Source organism: Lagopus muta, chromosome 2 (assembly GCF_023343835.1).
Source record: "Lagopus muta isolate bLagMut1 chromosome 2, bLagMut1 primary, whole genome shotgun sequence".
NCBI classification, from domain to species: Eukaryota; Metazoa; Chordata; class Aves; order Galliformes; family Phasianidae; genus Lagopus; species Lagopus muta.
Genome location: NC_064434.1, coordinates 101,487,002 through 101,501,138, shown reverse-complemented (window position 1 = coordinate 101,501,138; position 14,137 = coordinate 101,487,002). Strand labels below are relative to the sequence as shown.

At 40.2% G+C, this 14,137-nt stretch overlaps 1 protein-coding gene across 12 annotated transcripts in view; it reads right to left on the bottom strand.

Annotated features, from left to right (window-relative positions):
- Positions 1-14,137, bottom strand: part of EHBP1 (EH domain binding protein 1) — a 196,866-nt gene that overhangs the window by 112,521 nt on the left and 70,208 nt on the right. For 8 of the 12 annotated variants that reach the window (XM_048938418.1, XM_048938426.1, XM_048938416.1 and 5 more), the window contains exons 6-9: positions 9,462-9,643; positions 6,988-7,127; positions 1,250-1,354; positions 405-527 (exon numbers count right to left, since the gene is read on the bottom strand). In XM_048938418.1, coding sequence (XP_048794375.1) covers positions 405-527; positions 1,250-1,354; positions 6,988-7,127; positions 9,462-9,643 — 550 coding nt within the window. The remainder of the gene's footprint in view (positions 1-404; positions 528-1,249; positions 1,355-6,987; positions 7,128-9,461; positions 9,644-14,137) is intronic. The other 4 variants (XM_048938425.1, XM_048938420.1, XM_048938427.1 and 1 more) reach the window with 1 other exon arrangement.

The window sequence follows — 14,137 nt, the reverse complement described above, 5'->3', positions numbered from 1 at the left end:
CCCAAATCAAGAACAGCTGTGATACAGTGCAGTAAGACTGCATGGAAGATTCTGTTCCACATGTAACAGAGGCACTTGACAGTATGCTTTGCTATTTATACCACGTGTGCATTCTGTCAGGTGAGCAGTAGTAAGACACCTGATAGGCCAGCAGCTCTCTGGGTTCAGCTCTAAACTCATATTCCCTCAAAGCAAATGCACATAAGGAAGGATGTGATTCAAAGGACAAACCAATTTTCCAGTGACAACTGGATCACTGCTATTGCTACTGTTGCTACCTCAGTACTTAATGCAATAACTGTATTTTATGAGAACATTCTTCATTTTCAGTCCTACAAAAAAAAAAAAAAAAGTGTTTTTAACACTTTTAATTAGTGATTAATTATGCAAAATAAATGCATTACCTTCCACATCAGGATCTCCAAATGGATTTAATTCGGCTGCATCAGGATCACCAAAAGGGTTCATACTAGAGTCAGCCAGGTCTTGTTCCTCTTTGTCCAGGAAATTAAGCTTATTGATAAGCTCTAGAAATGAGTTGGAATATTGTGTCAGTATAGATACAAACAGTTCATCTAACACATTCCAAACTTAAAAAAAACCTACACATATCAACAGTGCCTCTAAGTACTGCCTCAAGAAATGTCACCTACAGAACAACTAAGCAAATTCACTTCAGTAGTACAACAACAAAGGAGGGGGAAAAAAAAGTGAAATGAATGAAACTACCATTTGCTGATCACAACATTATGAAATACAAATGACTATAATGAAGCCTTTTATAATCTTCATTAAATATACACTGAAGAACACCTAACAAACTAAACAGCAATTTCTTTTTGGTGGCTCACGCAGATGGTAACTTATCAGAGGGAAATTTCAATTTCTGGATGTAACGTGCATGTGTGCACTGTGTCAAGTTAGAGAGGTCAAATATTACTGACAGCACAACTGAAGTTTTATGCTTGTTTTTTTTTGTTTTGTTTTGTTTTCTTTCTTTCTTTTTTTTTTTCCCCCAATATTTTTTCTGTTCTTGTTCATTATCAGATGACAGTGCAGCTGCAGAGGAGACAGTCTCTTTCTCTATCGTGTTGTTACCTGTTGGATGCACTACAAATTACTGAGAGTCATGCTGGGTGGAAGCACAGAGATAAAACTGACAGTTGAATACAAGCAGGAGTCAAAAGGCAATAGGTCACAGTAAATACAGACAATCAGAAATAGAAAGAAAGGAGGAAAGCTCATAGACCTTCAGAGGAACTGGCTGATTTAGCTGAAGGCATATTTGCTTGCTTTATGCAGTCATCTTGATCTTCATCTAAGCTGCTCAGAGCATTCAGCTGGTTTACAATTTCTGTAAATAGAAGCCAGTCAAGACAAATGTAAGGCAAGGGCATTTAATGAAACAGAAGTGGAACAGACACTGTTACTAGAAAAAGAGAGAGAGAGAGTAAGGGAGAAGACATTTAGTATTAATTGAAAGAATACACGTAGAACAAGCTTTAACAATGATATACCTATAGCAAAGCACCTCTGTAGAACCCTTCAGTGATCAATTAATAAACAAATCTTGCTAGACTCCTAGTGTCAGCAACAGTAATTAGCTTTATAAAGATGAGTATGTACATCAATTCAAAACACATACTAAGATATAATTAAAGGGATTTTCCTGATTGTGAAGAAAAGTGGAATTTTAAGCCACTGTCAAACAAGACAAAAGAGCCCCAGAACGATTTACGTCCCTGCTGAGTCTTTAAGGCCACAGAAAACCAACACACATACACACATATTGCAATTTATTTATACACACATAGTGATTATTTATCATTTACAACCAGTGACAAACCCAATATCACAGTTCTAAAAGATGTGGTCACTACTGTGCTATTGGAAAGCATACTGAACACATCCATCAGTTACACTTCCTACTGCAATGCCACGCAAAGAACCTAAGTGCTCCCTGAGATCCCATTTTTCCTTTTGTCCACAGTGCACAGCTGTGAGTTGCCACGAACTTGTAACCTTAACACCTATCAACCTCAGTGTTTAATTCTAATCAGGATGCCTCCATAACCGTGCAAGAAAGAAATAAAAACCGACTAGGTCCTACTTCTGCTGCAAGGGGAAAGATTCCACCCTGATCCCACCCCAGAGTAGCTCCTATCCACAGCATCTGACAAATACAGCTCTGTACTGATGGGGACTGAGCTGAGCATGTCTCTGAAAGCCCTCAGGTACAGGTTTCTGTCAAGAGGGGACAGCCTGTATTGGCCTTCCAGGTGAAAAATGGGCAGAAGAAACCTGTGCAGGAGAAACGATTCTGCTTACTGAGTATCACTGACATCCCACTGGTTTTTGTGAGAGAAAACAGAGCGAGAGATAACAGAGCAGTACAACGACGGTACCAGCTCGCATCGATGCCACACCACTCAGACCTTCCCATGCTTTCCCAAGGGGCAAAATCAGCTGATCCAACTCCGAAGCTGAAGGCAAAAGCAGAGTCCAGAACCTCAATGCCTCTCAATCGCATGGTTAAAAATTTATCTTCCAGCCACTATGCAAAGATATGCCAATCTGCAAATTACCAAGTAAATGATCTGTGCTGCCAGTATCTTTTGGACAAGACCTATTCTACCAATGACAAACCACAGCAGAATTCCTCCTCACCACACCTCACCAGCATTCCTGATTATAGAGCACAATCTACTTAGATGAGATTACACTTATGGCTGTCTACACAGAGTTAATTTCACCATCCTCGCTTCCTTATTTTTAACTCTGGCAAACAAGACTAATGCCCTAAAACAACACCAAACTGCCCCCAAAAGCTTGGTTTTCTCAGTATAAATCATATATACACCTCAGACTCCTGAACAGTGTCATACTGTCTTCTGAGAGTTTTTAAGACACAAGATGCACAAAGGCAAAAAGCCTTCCTGTATTCGAATAAAACAGAACCAACCTTATAAAAGGCTAGTAGAAACAAATTACCAGCTTCAAACAGGGTGAGATGCTGACATGATGTACAATTTATTATCCCAGCATGTGAAGAAAAAAAACCACCAAAAAAACAACAATTACGATTCAATTTTATATTGTCAGAAAATAACAAATTAAAATCTGAGTTTTAAAAGAGGGAATTCTTTGATGTGGTCTGAATCACCTGGTCCCATCTGCCAACCTAAACACCCGTATGCACTGCAGTGCTTCTCATTACAATATTAAATGGTTTATGTCATATTTTGGAGAGTGGAAACAGTAGGTTGAAGATTTATGCCTTATATTATCTTTTTTATATATCTCACTATCTACAAGCATATATTAGCTCATTCAACAAGTATGCTCTATAAATCACTAGAGGTGTTTCTCCTCCTTTTCTCTTGCTCTTTTTTTAAAGCAGCGTGGCACTACCAGGAAAAAAAAAAAAAAGAGTAAAGGTATCAGAAGACAGCACAAGAGGGATGGCTTTTCAAATGGCAAGGCAGGGTTACACATACTGCCCTGCAGAAGCCTGCTCTCGAAATAAGCTGGGACTCAGGCACCTGCAACAGGTCGCACATGGGCATGTTGCTCAGTGCATGTGGCACCTGGGAGAGCCACCCTGCTCCTGGGCAGATGGAGCAGGACGCACCTATTAACTTCAGCGTAGCAATTAAAACATTAAGGGAAACAGTGTATTTATTACCGGCCTAGGTTTGTGAGTTACGAGCCACATTTCTTCAGTGCCTTGGAATGTCCCGTCTTCAACTTGAGACTAAGGACAGGTTCTGGGAGGGGTAGAGAAGCTGAAGTATTTTAATATTTGAACTTCATGGCTACAAACGTCACTTTCACGTTCACACAAACTAGAACAGTTAGATGGAGATACAGTTTTTATGCGTGCAAAATTTACACAAGAAATGTTGTCAAGGATGTTGAAAACTGAGATGGAGCAAGATTTTTATTTGAAAGGAAGCGGTGCTTTGAATGAAAAACATCTTCTGGCCTCATCTTAAGTTCAGCCTTATGGCAGTAACTCCTGTGTTGACCACATCAAATTCCACAGTGCTTTTGAGGTAGGTCAGAATTGCATCACTAATTTCACAGCTGAAGAAATAGAGGCACAGATACTTACCCAGCATTAGGCAACACATCAAGGAAAAGAAGCAGCATTTCCTAACTCACCTGCACCATCTAGGGCCCTATTTACAAGGTCTGTCTCATTCCCCTAGTGTAGATACTTTTATTCATCTCTGAAATTGTAACTTTGGGCCCAAGTAAAACATCAATTTTTGTACCCTGCAAAAGGAATGGTGTCTGTGGCAGAGACCAGCAGCACCGCCTGTAGCTGCCGCTGGAGAACGACAGTGTTTCGGTCATGGCGTCATCCAACACTTCTGTGAGACCTTGAGTCAAAAGTAAAGATAATAATCCCTTCTGCTTTACTGCTTGCACTTTATTTTTTCAAAGCTCGCTTACAAAAATGAACTCCGTAATCCTCCCATCGCTCCTCCGAAGGAGCTCCAGCCAGTATCCCCATTTTACAGTTGGGAAAACAGGCACACCAGGGCAAAGTGATTTGCCGCAGGGGACTCTGAGTCAGTGAAGGCATTCCAGCCTGCTTGGCCGCCAACACCCTAACAAGGCAACAGATGAGAAAATGTTGGGAGCAGCAAACTTTCAAAAGGGTTATGTAACTTCCTCAATTAACTTCATGGGATTCTGTGAAGACAATTATCTTTTAAAGGAATTTAAAAAGACTACATCACCACATCAGTTTTGCTTGCTAATTTCCTTCTTTCTATATTTGCTCCTATTTTCCTACCTCCATCTATCCGAGACAGCACTCTCCCTTCTCCCCTGTTCCTGAGCTGTCCTCCATGAGTTTTATCAGTTTTCCCATTGGTTCTATTTGCTACAGGAGTCATTGCAACTGACAGTGAAATCAGAAGAAACCTCTACATTGTCTTTAACACATGTTGAAACAGATCTTCTCTATTTTATTTACTATGTTTACTGCCTTTGTTTCAGGCTCTCCCATTTGCTTGGGAAACCATTCTCCTTCAATATTCATTCCATCTTTCTTCTTGTCCATTCTCCTTCGAGATCTAGTCCACCCATCTTCTTGTCTCATACAGGAAAATTTAGCCAGCCAACATGAAAAGAAAAGGTCTGAGGCTGACTTTCCCTCCTCAGGTTCCTTTCATGACCACCAACAAAATGCTCAGCCTTGCCACCTGGTGTGGTCAGAAAACAGCACCAGAAGGGGCTGAGCAACAAGCAGATACTGTAACTCCAGAAGTATTTACTGCTTCTGCCGCTCCAGGAGCAAGTGTAATGTTTGGTTAAAACATTTTGGCCTCTACAACAATACCTGAACAGCTGAAATGCCTCTAAAACTTCAAGATAGGCCTTAGCATTGCACTCAGTGCGAACGCAGCAAGTGTGTGTACGAGGAGGAAAGAGGCTCAGAACAATCCTAACTTAGGTCAGACAGCCCACTATTCCCCATCTAACCACAGGGATGGTCACCATGTAGAGCCAAAGGCCAGCAAACACAATAGGCCAATCTACATGAGCTTTTTGCCTGTTCAGGAATTGCTGAGTTTGCTAAGATGCTGAGCACTGCAACAACAATAAAGTTGAGGAGCAAGATCTGCTGCTTTCCATTTACTACCCTGCACACAGGTTTTCTGAAGTAGTCCTCAGAGCAGTGTACAGGCATATCTTAATAAAATACACCTGAAAACAGTTTATATAGACTTTATGGAGCACCTCCTTCATGTGCTTTTCTCTCTGGGATTACAGGATGGCCTGTGCTTCTGTTTGCTGTTCTGAACATGCAGCCCAATTATTTTAGTTATGCTGGGAAAGGAGTGAGAAGCTTTGCAGAGTGATCTCAGTGTGGCCAGACTGGTATTTCACCACTCCTTGACCAACAAGACACTATCTCTCATATTTTATTCTTGACTTTCCAATCTGCTATGTACCACACAAATACAGCAGAAGTAGAGATTTGATCACGGTAAAAAACTTTTAATTGAATATGTAAAGCATAGAGAAAACAGATTTGCATCCTTTCACAACTGTAAATATAACTAGGTAATAACTGCTTCAGGCAGAGTCCCTCAATTGCAACAACAGCTCAAAAAAGCAATGCAATTACTGCTTCGAAATACTCAACCAAGGCTCCTCAGGATTTTGAAGAACTGATTTGACTGTGCACTTCTTTCCTTGGGATGCTCTACTCCGTTTTAGAGAAGGATCTCATTATTATGTCATTTTAAAAGATCACTGGCAAACACCAAGGCTGGCTTAAAAGTTCCTTTTCTTTTCCTTATTCTTCTCTTAAACTAAGAACTTCTACAGAACTCACCTGAGCAGCACCAGATAACGATCTCTACCAATAATTTATCACATCCTGACCTTATGTTGGTTAGTTCAGCTAACCTGACCACACCGAGCACTGTCAGCAGCAAGCAGTTAAGATGTGGCTATACCACCTCACTTCAAACAGCCTTACTGCCAAATCCCACTGAAGTCCCTTAATAGTCCCTTGATTCCACTTCCATGAGACAACCCCAGCCAAAAGCACTACACTGCCTGGAGTTATCATGTTATGAGCAGAATCTCCACGCTTAACAATGCTGTACCTAATTTTCACAAACTGCCTTCCTTATTTCACTTCCCTTTTGTTTTTCACATATTGGTCCATTTCTGTCTGCCTCTTGCTCCTCTGTTCACACTGGCTCTTTCTTTCCCTAAAATGCTGCCTACCTGGTGTTTTCTCTCCTGAAAATAGGGTCCCTGAGTGCACAAACACTAATGAACTTAAATCAAATTAAACACTGTTCAGTTATGGGTTCATGTTCAATCAAATCATCTCACATCTTGTTTTGTTTTGGAGTCAAAAGAAAGTACAAATACAGCGTAAGGATAAAATCCATGGGACACAGCTGGCAATTAGGACGGAGAATTCTAATTTACCATCATTGTGGCAAAACCAACCTGTAATTTTTGCAGCCTTTTCCTCTTGATTCACTCGGTTTTCTTCATCTTCCTCATTGTCTTCCTCAAAATCATCCAGATTTCCAATATCAGCTTGTTTCATACTCATCAAACTAGCCAGGCTTTGCATGTCTTCATCCCTAAACAATAAATTTTGAACCAAGCATCAAAATGTAGCCTGTTAATACCACATCTGATGCTACTGCATTATTAAAAATCCTTTAAATATTTCTATGCCTTCTTTTCTTCAAGCAAGTCTCTGACCTCAGATCTTGAATACAGCTGAAGAACAAAATGAAAACACTCAAGTATATTAATTTCTGAAGGAAAAGCTTTCCATTAAGAAAATTCTAAAGGGTAAAAGTAGTACTGCCTTGTATTAAGAGTTAATTTAACAACTGATTCTTCAAACTGCAGACCAATCCAGAAATACCAGTAAGCTCTTACCTGGTCTCTTTAGGTTAAAGTGAAAATGTTATAATCAGAAATTTTTTGGGACAATCTTTTGAACTCTGAGTGCAAAGCAATCAGCACAGAACCTGCAGTTACATGGGACAACAAAGTGCTTCTATTGTAGGTATTAAGAGTAATACAGGAAACTGCCAAAAAGTTGCAACGATCTTTCCATTCATGCAAAATCCTCAAGGTTTTGTCTTCCTGTTTCATAACTAATGGGTTAAATAAACTCTGTAAGGACAGGGACAAAGTGTCACATCAGCAGAGTCACCTGTCCTACAGAGCTGATAGGCAGGCTCTTTCACACACTGAAAACAAACAGCTTGGAGCAGTCAGTCCTCCCATCTCGAATGCCACTCGCTTGTGTGAAGTTTAGAAACAAAAAGGTCTCTAAAATACTATTTCTTCCTTTTTAACTGCCCTGCTTGTATTCACACTCTATAACCTTTCCTCTGTGTTTTAGAAATGTTTTTTGGCAACACACAGCAATAGGCTGTTATGTTTTCTTTTAAAAAACACCTAAAATAAAAGTGAGTCTCACTTTATACAATTACAGCAGTTTGTAGGAGATATTCATCAGTCTGGACACTTTCTCATGTGTTCACATACCTGACTGGTAAGACATCCTCTATTTACACATACTAGAAAACAATGCTTTCACAAACACCAGCTTATTTTTTCTTCAGGTTCCTGGTTCAGGGCAATATTAAAGCCCTATTGCCAACTTACACTCTACCTGACTTGCAGTTTACAGACTGAAACAAATTGATATCAACAGGAAGAAGAGATGTGCAATTTTAAATGGGTCAGCTTTTACAATTTACGGCCCCAAAAAGCACTAAAAGCCTTGTACAGCTATTTACTGTTTATAGTTCATAGATGCTGGTTGTTGCCCAAAGTTACAAGGTCAGATACCTCTTCCTTCACATTTCCAGTTGCAATGCCACGTTAAGCCACAGATCTATACTTCAAAATATTGTCTGTATTTTACATATCAATCCATATTCACTATATATGAATAAAATTCATATGATATTATTCCAAATGTTGTTCTCAAAGGGTTAATCAGTGAAAGAAAACAGTAATATTAAGAGTATCTGTGGCTTTCAAAGCCTGCAGACAAGAAGATGGACTTTTAATGTCAAAATGCGTGCTGTAACACAAAGATTTGGAAATCTGTTTATGCAGCAATTTGAGGGTGCTACAGTGCAATATATTACAGCAGGCAGTGTCTGCAAGTGCACTCAAAATAATGAGACCATTACCCCTTCTGGGGGAAAAAAGAAGCACGTAAAGCCCACTAGAACAGCAGTTTTCCAATCTGCCTCTTTTTGTTCTGCCTTTCTCACATTCCTATAGTCTTCACTAGACAGACAGGAAGAGTAAAATGGAATGGGTGACAAACAATCCACTCTCCAGCCACATGAAGTAGCCAACATTTGACATCTTGAGTCTGACTGGAATTGCAGGAGATGTTATAGGACCTGGTAAGATAATCTGTATGCCTCACACTCAATAGGCTGTTGAAATACGGGACAGAACCAGATGGGTGAACGGGGGATTGGTAATCTGTGCCCACATTAACTATTTTCTCAGGTTGTTCTTGTGATCAACCCAAAATCTTATTTCTGATTCCACCCTCTCTTTCTTTTATTCTTTCTGAAATACCCTTACAGTCTGTTAAGGGTACTGTTGGATGAGTACACACATGCATGCAAACGTACACTCCTGCTGTTTTCAAAGCTGCAGATATTCTTAAGATACTGTTACTTCAACATTCTGTAATGGTAAAGGAAAAGCTATTTGTCTTTTAAAAGCATAAGACGATAATCAGAGCAAGAAATGACTTTGACTCAAGAAACTAAGCATGGCAGGAATGATAGGTATGCTACAGGATGCTCTCAAATTCTGTCATTCTATACAGACAGAGCCCTTCATGGAAAGAGCTCTGTGAAAAGCAAAGTGAAACAGGATATCTGTTGTGGTTTTTTCAAAGGAAAAAAAAATAACAAACTTACGTGGCTTTCCCTTCCCTCAGAAAAATACAGGATAAAGAGAACTGTAACGTGGCAGATACCACTTTCTTGGACAAAGGCTTGAATTTTAACTTGACATCTGTCTGTGTAGGCATGGGGCTTGCGTATTGCTTCATGTTGATGCTGCTGGTGGCGAGCGCTTTTCTGCGGCCAGAAGGAGATTCCTGAAAGCAAACCAAGAAACAGAACTGAGGTGAAAGATGTTACTCTAAAACCTGCATGTTCATAAAACAAAAGTGATTTGATTGAATCTGCATCATTCCCTTCTCAAGTATGCAAGCAGTAAGGATTGCTATGGTCCTTTTAAGAGACAAACTCATTTCTAAAACTAGGTCACAGCCACTACTGGCGGCTCCTGGAGGACATGCTTAATGCAATGAAAAAAGGGCTTTCATTGCCATTAGTGATCTTCCATAGGAGATCCTAAGTCATTAAGGGCTCGAGCATCCCCAGCAGGTATCCATTTAAGAAAGTGGGAATACGTTGCTGTTTCTCCTTTAGCAAACCGGAGCAGGTGTCCTCCTGAGGAGGAAGAGGAGGGTTTCAACTATGTGCATCTTTCTATATCTAACAGTACTGGCCATTAAGTCCATGTTTCAAACTGCTATCTGGGTTCAAATAGATCAAAGTGATCAAATCTAATGGCTGAATATTTTTCAGACCAATGGTGTTTCTTGCTTGTGCTGCACAAGTACTATCAGGAGCGGCAGGTTTCTGAAATTAAGGATGACAACCGTTCCACAGATATTGATAAAACTTTGCAAGGAAAGAAAATAAAAAGCTAGACAAGGGAAGATAAAAGTCTAAGCTGTATTTCAAGAAGTATTCCAAGATAAAGGTGCTGCTCACAGTTTAACAATTCAGACAAACTCATATAAAATGCATCTGAGAATCTCCTCTCGTTGTGTCTAATACTGGCATCAGCAGCAGAGGAATGATTATATGTAATAAAGCTCCAGGAACAAAAATAAAACAAAAAAGCCCTGCTGTTAACTCTTTTGAAAGACGTTCCCACAATACGACTACCTTTTATTGCAGCTGACAATTTGTGCTGAATAAAGAATACTAATTTAATCAAAACACTGAAGCATCCTTTTGCAAAGTACTTGACATTTCCGCCCAGTAGAATAAGTCAGAATGTAATATGACATCCCCAAAGAATACCTTGTTTAAAAAACTAGCCTTATCTGTCAGATTATGCACAGCAATATTATACAGAACTATTAGTGCATGTAGATACCTTATGAATGAATTTCAAAAAATGCATCAAACACTTGAGAAGGATTTAGGCCCTCTCAGAAGAAATACTTAAGGATATGCAAATGCTCTGAGCTGAATCATGCCGAGCAGCCCGGCTATCACAAACAATACCAGGGCTCTCTCCCCGGCCGCCACTGTCAATCAGAGAGCCAGATTAAGGTCCAAGGTTCTGACAAAGCTTAAAATGGAAAATATGATCAGGGACTTTCAATTACGACACAGATAAGAACAACAATAATCTGTCATTGTGCTGTACCTTTAGAATAACTAACATTACAACTCATTACACAGAACCGAGATTCACTGCCGAGTCTGTTCGGAAAGCAATGAGAGATGCGGCATCCCTCCTTGGTGTGTTCTCTAGGTAAATGCATGTAAGCAGCTTGCATCTTAAGAGCAACTCATTTTGTAATGCTAATGTCTCAATTTTCACCCTACGGTGTGAAAACAGTGCCCAAGGTAAATAGAAAGGACATTTGTTAACTTCTTCTAGGTCTTTTTTAAGCATCTTTAGAGAAAGCTGCCATATGTGATGTGGTGTGTGAATACTTATGCAGTGGGCATAAAAAACCCCTTGTCAATCCTGGTGCATGTGCTTTTCTGCCAAACAGAAGAGGAGCAACCAGAAGCAAGAGGATAACGTGAATTATGCCCTCACCTGTAGCCAAAAGAAAACATTCCAATGGCAAGCTATAGTGGCCAGGAAATGTTTATCACACATCGGGCTATATCCTCTGTTTTATCAGTTGGCGAGAGCTCATGGCTTGCAAACAACACACAATTACCTATCAACTGGCTTTAAAATCTGTTTTATGGTATCACAGTTGTTCTTAGTAAAACGATGGTTAGCAATGTTACTCAAATATTAGGAAGGATTGTTCACCAGCTCATTAGGTCCCAATTATGCAATTAGGTTTTCCCTTAAAGAAAGTGTATTTTCTTTCTTTTTAAAGAAGTGGCATGGCTGCTTCACACCATCTTAACCGATGAAACAACTGGGATGCCCACTGTTTTTGTCAAGGTGGTATTACTGAGAAGCCAAGGCACGCAAGCAGAACCAGAGAGGGAATGAGACCAACAGACATGGAGTGAGGTTCTGCCAGGGAAGATGGCGATCAGCAGCTCTCTGTGAGATCTGCTTGGGTGAGCTGGTAGCGAGGGGGGAGATAAGCACAGGCAGTGGTGTGCCAGTCCTGGAGGGAGAAGCCAGCCATGGGCAGGAGGATTCTCCTGGCGCTGAATATCTGGAGGTGCTGTGAAGGGTAAGACATACTTGGCAATCAAGTTCAATCTTCCCGAGAAAGGAATTCGTTTTATAATCTCTTTGTGGGCCAAAGGAAGAAGTTGATTTTTCAGGTTCCAACTGCCTAGAAGAGTCCAAATTTGTCAATTTATTATATTAGAAAAACAGAAGAGCCTCTGATCTTTCAAGTTCTATTTTCCTTAGCACACATTTAACTGCAGAGAAATCTTGTAGAAGAATAATTAAATCAGAAGAGAAAAAACAATCCAAGAGAAATGCCTCTGAGTGGGGTATGCAGGAACGGCTTCAGCAGTTGGCTGGGATGAGCTATTCGAAACAGAACCCGTTTGGTAAGATACTAAATACATAACATCAATTCAATAGTAAAAGTCAGATCTGGTGTTACTTCTGTCTCATGTGAGAACATGGGGTTTTGTAGAAGGTAAAGCAGGACTCACAATGCAAATTTTTCTTAATTGCTCAACTTCTCTCATTTTAATTGTATGCTCTTGCTTTAAAACGCATAAGCCTCAGCCATACCTCCAGGTATTTTACACACACATGACTGCTGGAGTTGCCACATCACGTTTTGTGAAAGTTAGCAAAACAAAAACGAACACAGATAATCAAGACTTCCTAATAACCTGAAGTACTGAATATGCATAGAGCTAAGCAACGTTACAAAATCAATACAAGTCCCATTTCATTTTTAGTAAAGAAGTGCACTGCCAGCAACAAACTGAAGTCATTCACAATTTCTAACTATTACTCTGTATGTATGTAGAGGCTTTAAAACCTCTCTCATCTGAGATACCAGCAGAGCTGGAGCCCACTGGTGCCATTCCTCTGAGGCTGTTTCAAACCACCTTTTGGCAGTCAGCCCTGTCGAGGCCAGCAGATCCACAGCACACACACAGACAAACAAAAATTTCAATAGCTACAGACAGGTTTTCAAGGAGCAGCCCCAGTGCCATCCTTACGCAGCACTTCCACACATAAACTACTGACAAGGGAACTGAGACTAGATAAGCTGTTCTCCTGTTAGAAAACAAAGAAGTGTTTGGAAGGAGGATGATCACATATTAGAGACAGGCACTTACTGCTGCCTGACAGTGCCCAGCTCCTCCAAAGGAAGCAAGTTACAAGATTAACACTGCCACAGAAGCTTGAGCTTGGGCTGTTCACAGACTCACAGAATCATTAAGGTTGGAGAAGACCACTAAGATTATTATGTCCAACCATCAGCCCACCCCCACCATGCGCTCTGACCATGACCCTCAGTGCCAAACCCCTAGGGTTCTTCAACACCTCTTCCTTGATTATTTGGATACTAATTGTTTAACTGCCTCCCCATCAGGGAAGTATTAAGTGGTGCATAAACACTTTACAGACATTATCCAAAACAGACCTATATGGGAAAGATAACAAGTTTCCCACTTGGATATCGTTATTTTGTCAGAAGAAACACTGAGTTTTAACTGTATCCCAGAAAACGAAAATGTACAGCATAACGTTTTACAAAAGAGAATACTAAAACACCTGCTATGTAGATTTTCAGTAAGAGCATTATGCAGCACATTTGGGTACAAAATAATCAGGCAAAGCAATTTTTTTCCAGCTACAAAAAGGAGTTTGGGGGACTTCGCTTTCCATTGGTTTCCTAATTAAATGTTGCACATTTGCAAGGAAAGCTGTCCCCTGGCACAGCACCCATTGCCCCTGAAGCCCCGTGACGCCGCAGGGCAGGAAATCAGAGTTTTGCCTCTCCAGCAGTTGGTTGCCAGCAGTGCTGCAAGAGCCATCTTGCTTCGATGGAAAGATCACTGCTTCACTGACAGAGCAAAATGGATCACTACAGAATTTAATTTGTGAGAGTATACATCAATTAAATGCTAAAATAGACAAGCTACAGGGAGCTCTCTCAACTGGAGAGAGTAAATTAGAAACTATGTCAGTTAAAATAATTCAGACAGTTGGATGGGAGATTTGGAGGACCAAATGCAGGCAGCACGATCCGTACTGAGAACTTGTTTAAAAGCAAATAATGGTTCAAGGTATCCAGAACATTATTAAGAATTTTGATGCATTTGAAGGGAGAAATAAATGTTTAAAAAATTCCACACGTACCACAAAATCTGAGCCCTAGGGATGAGAC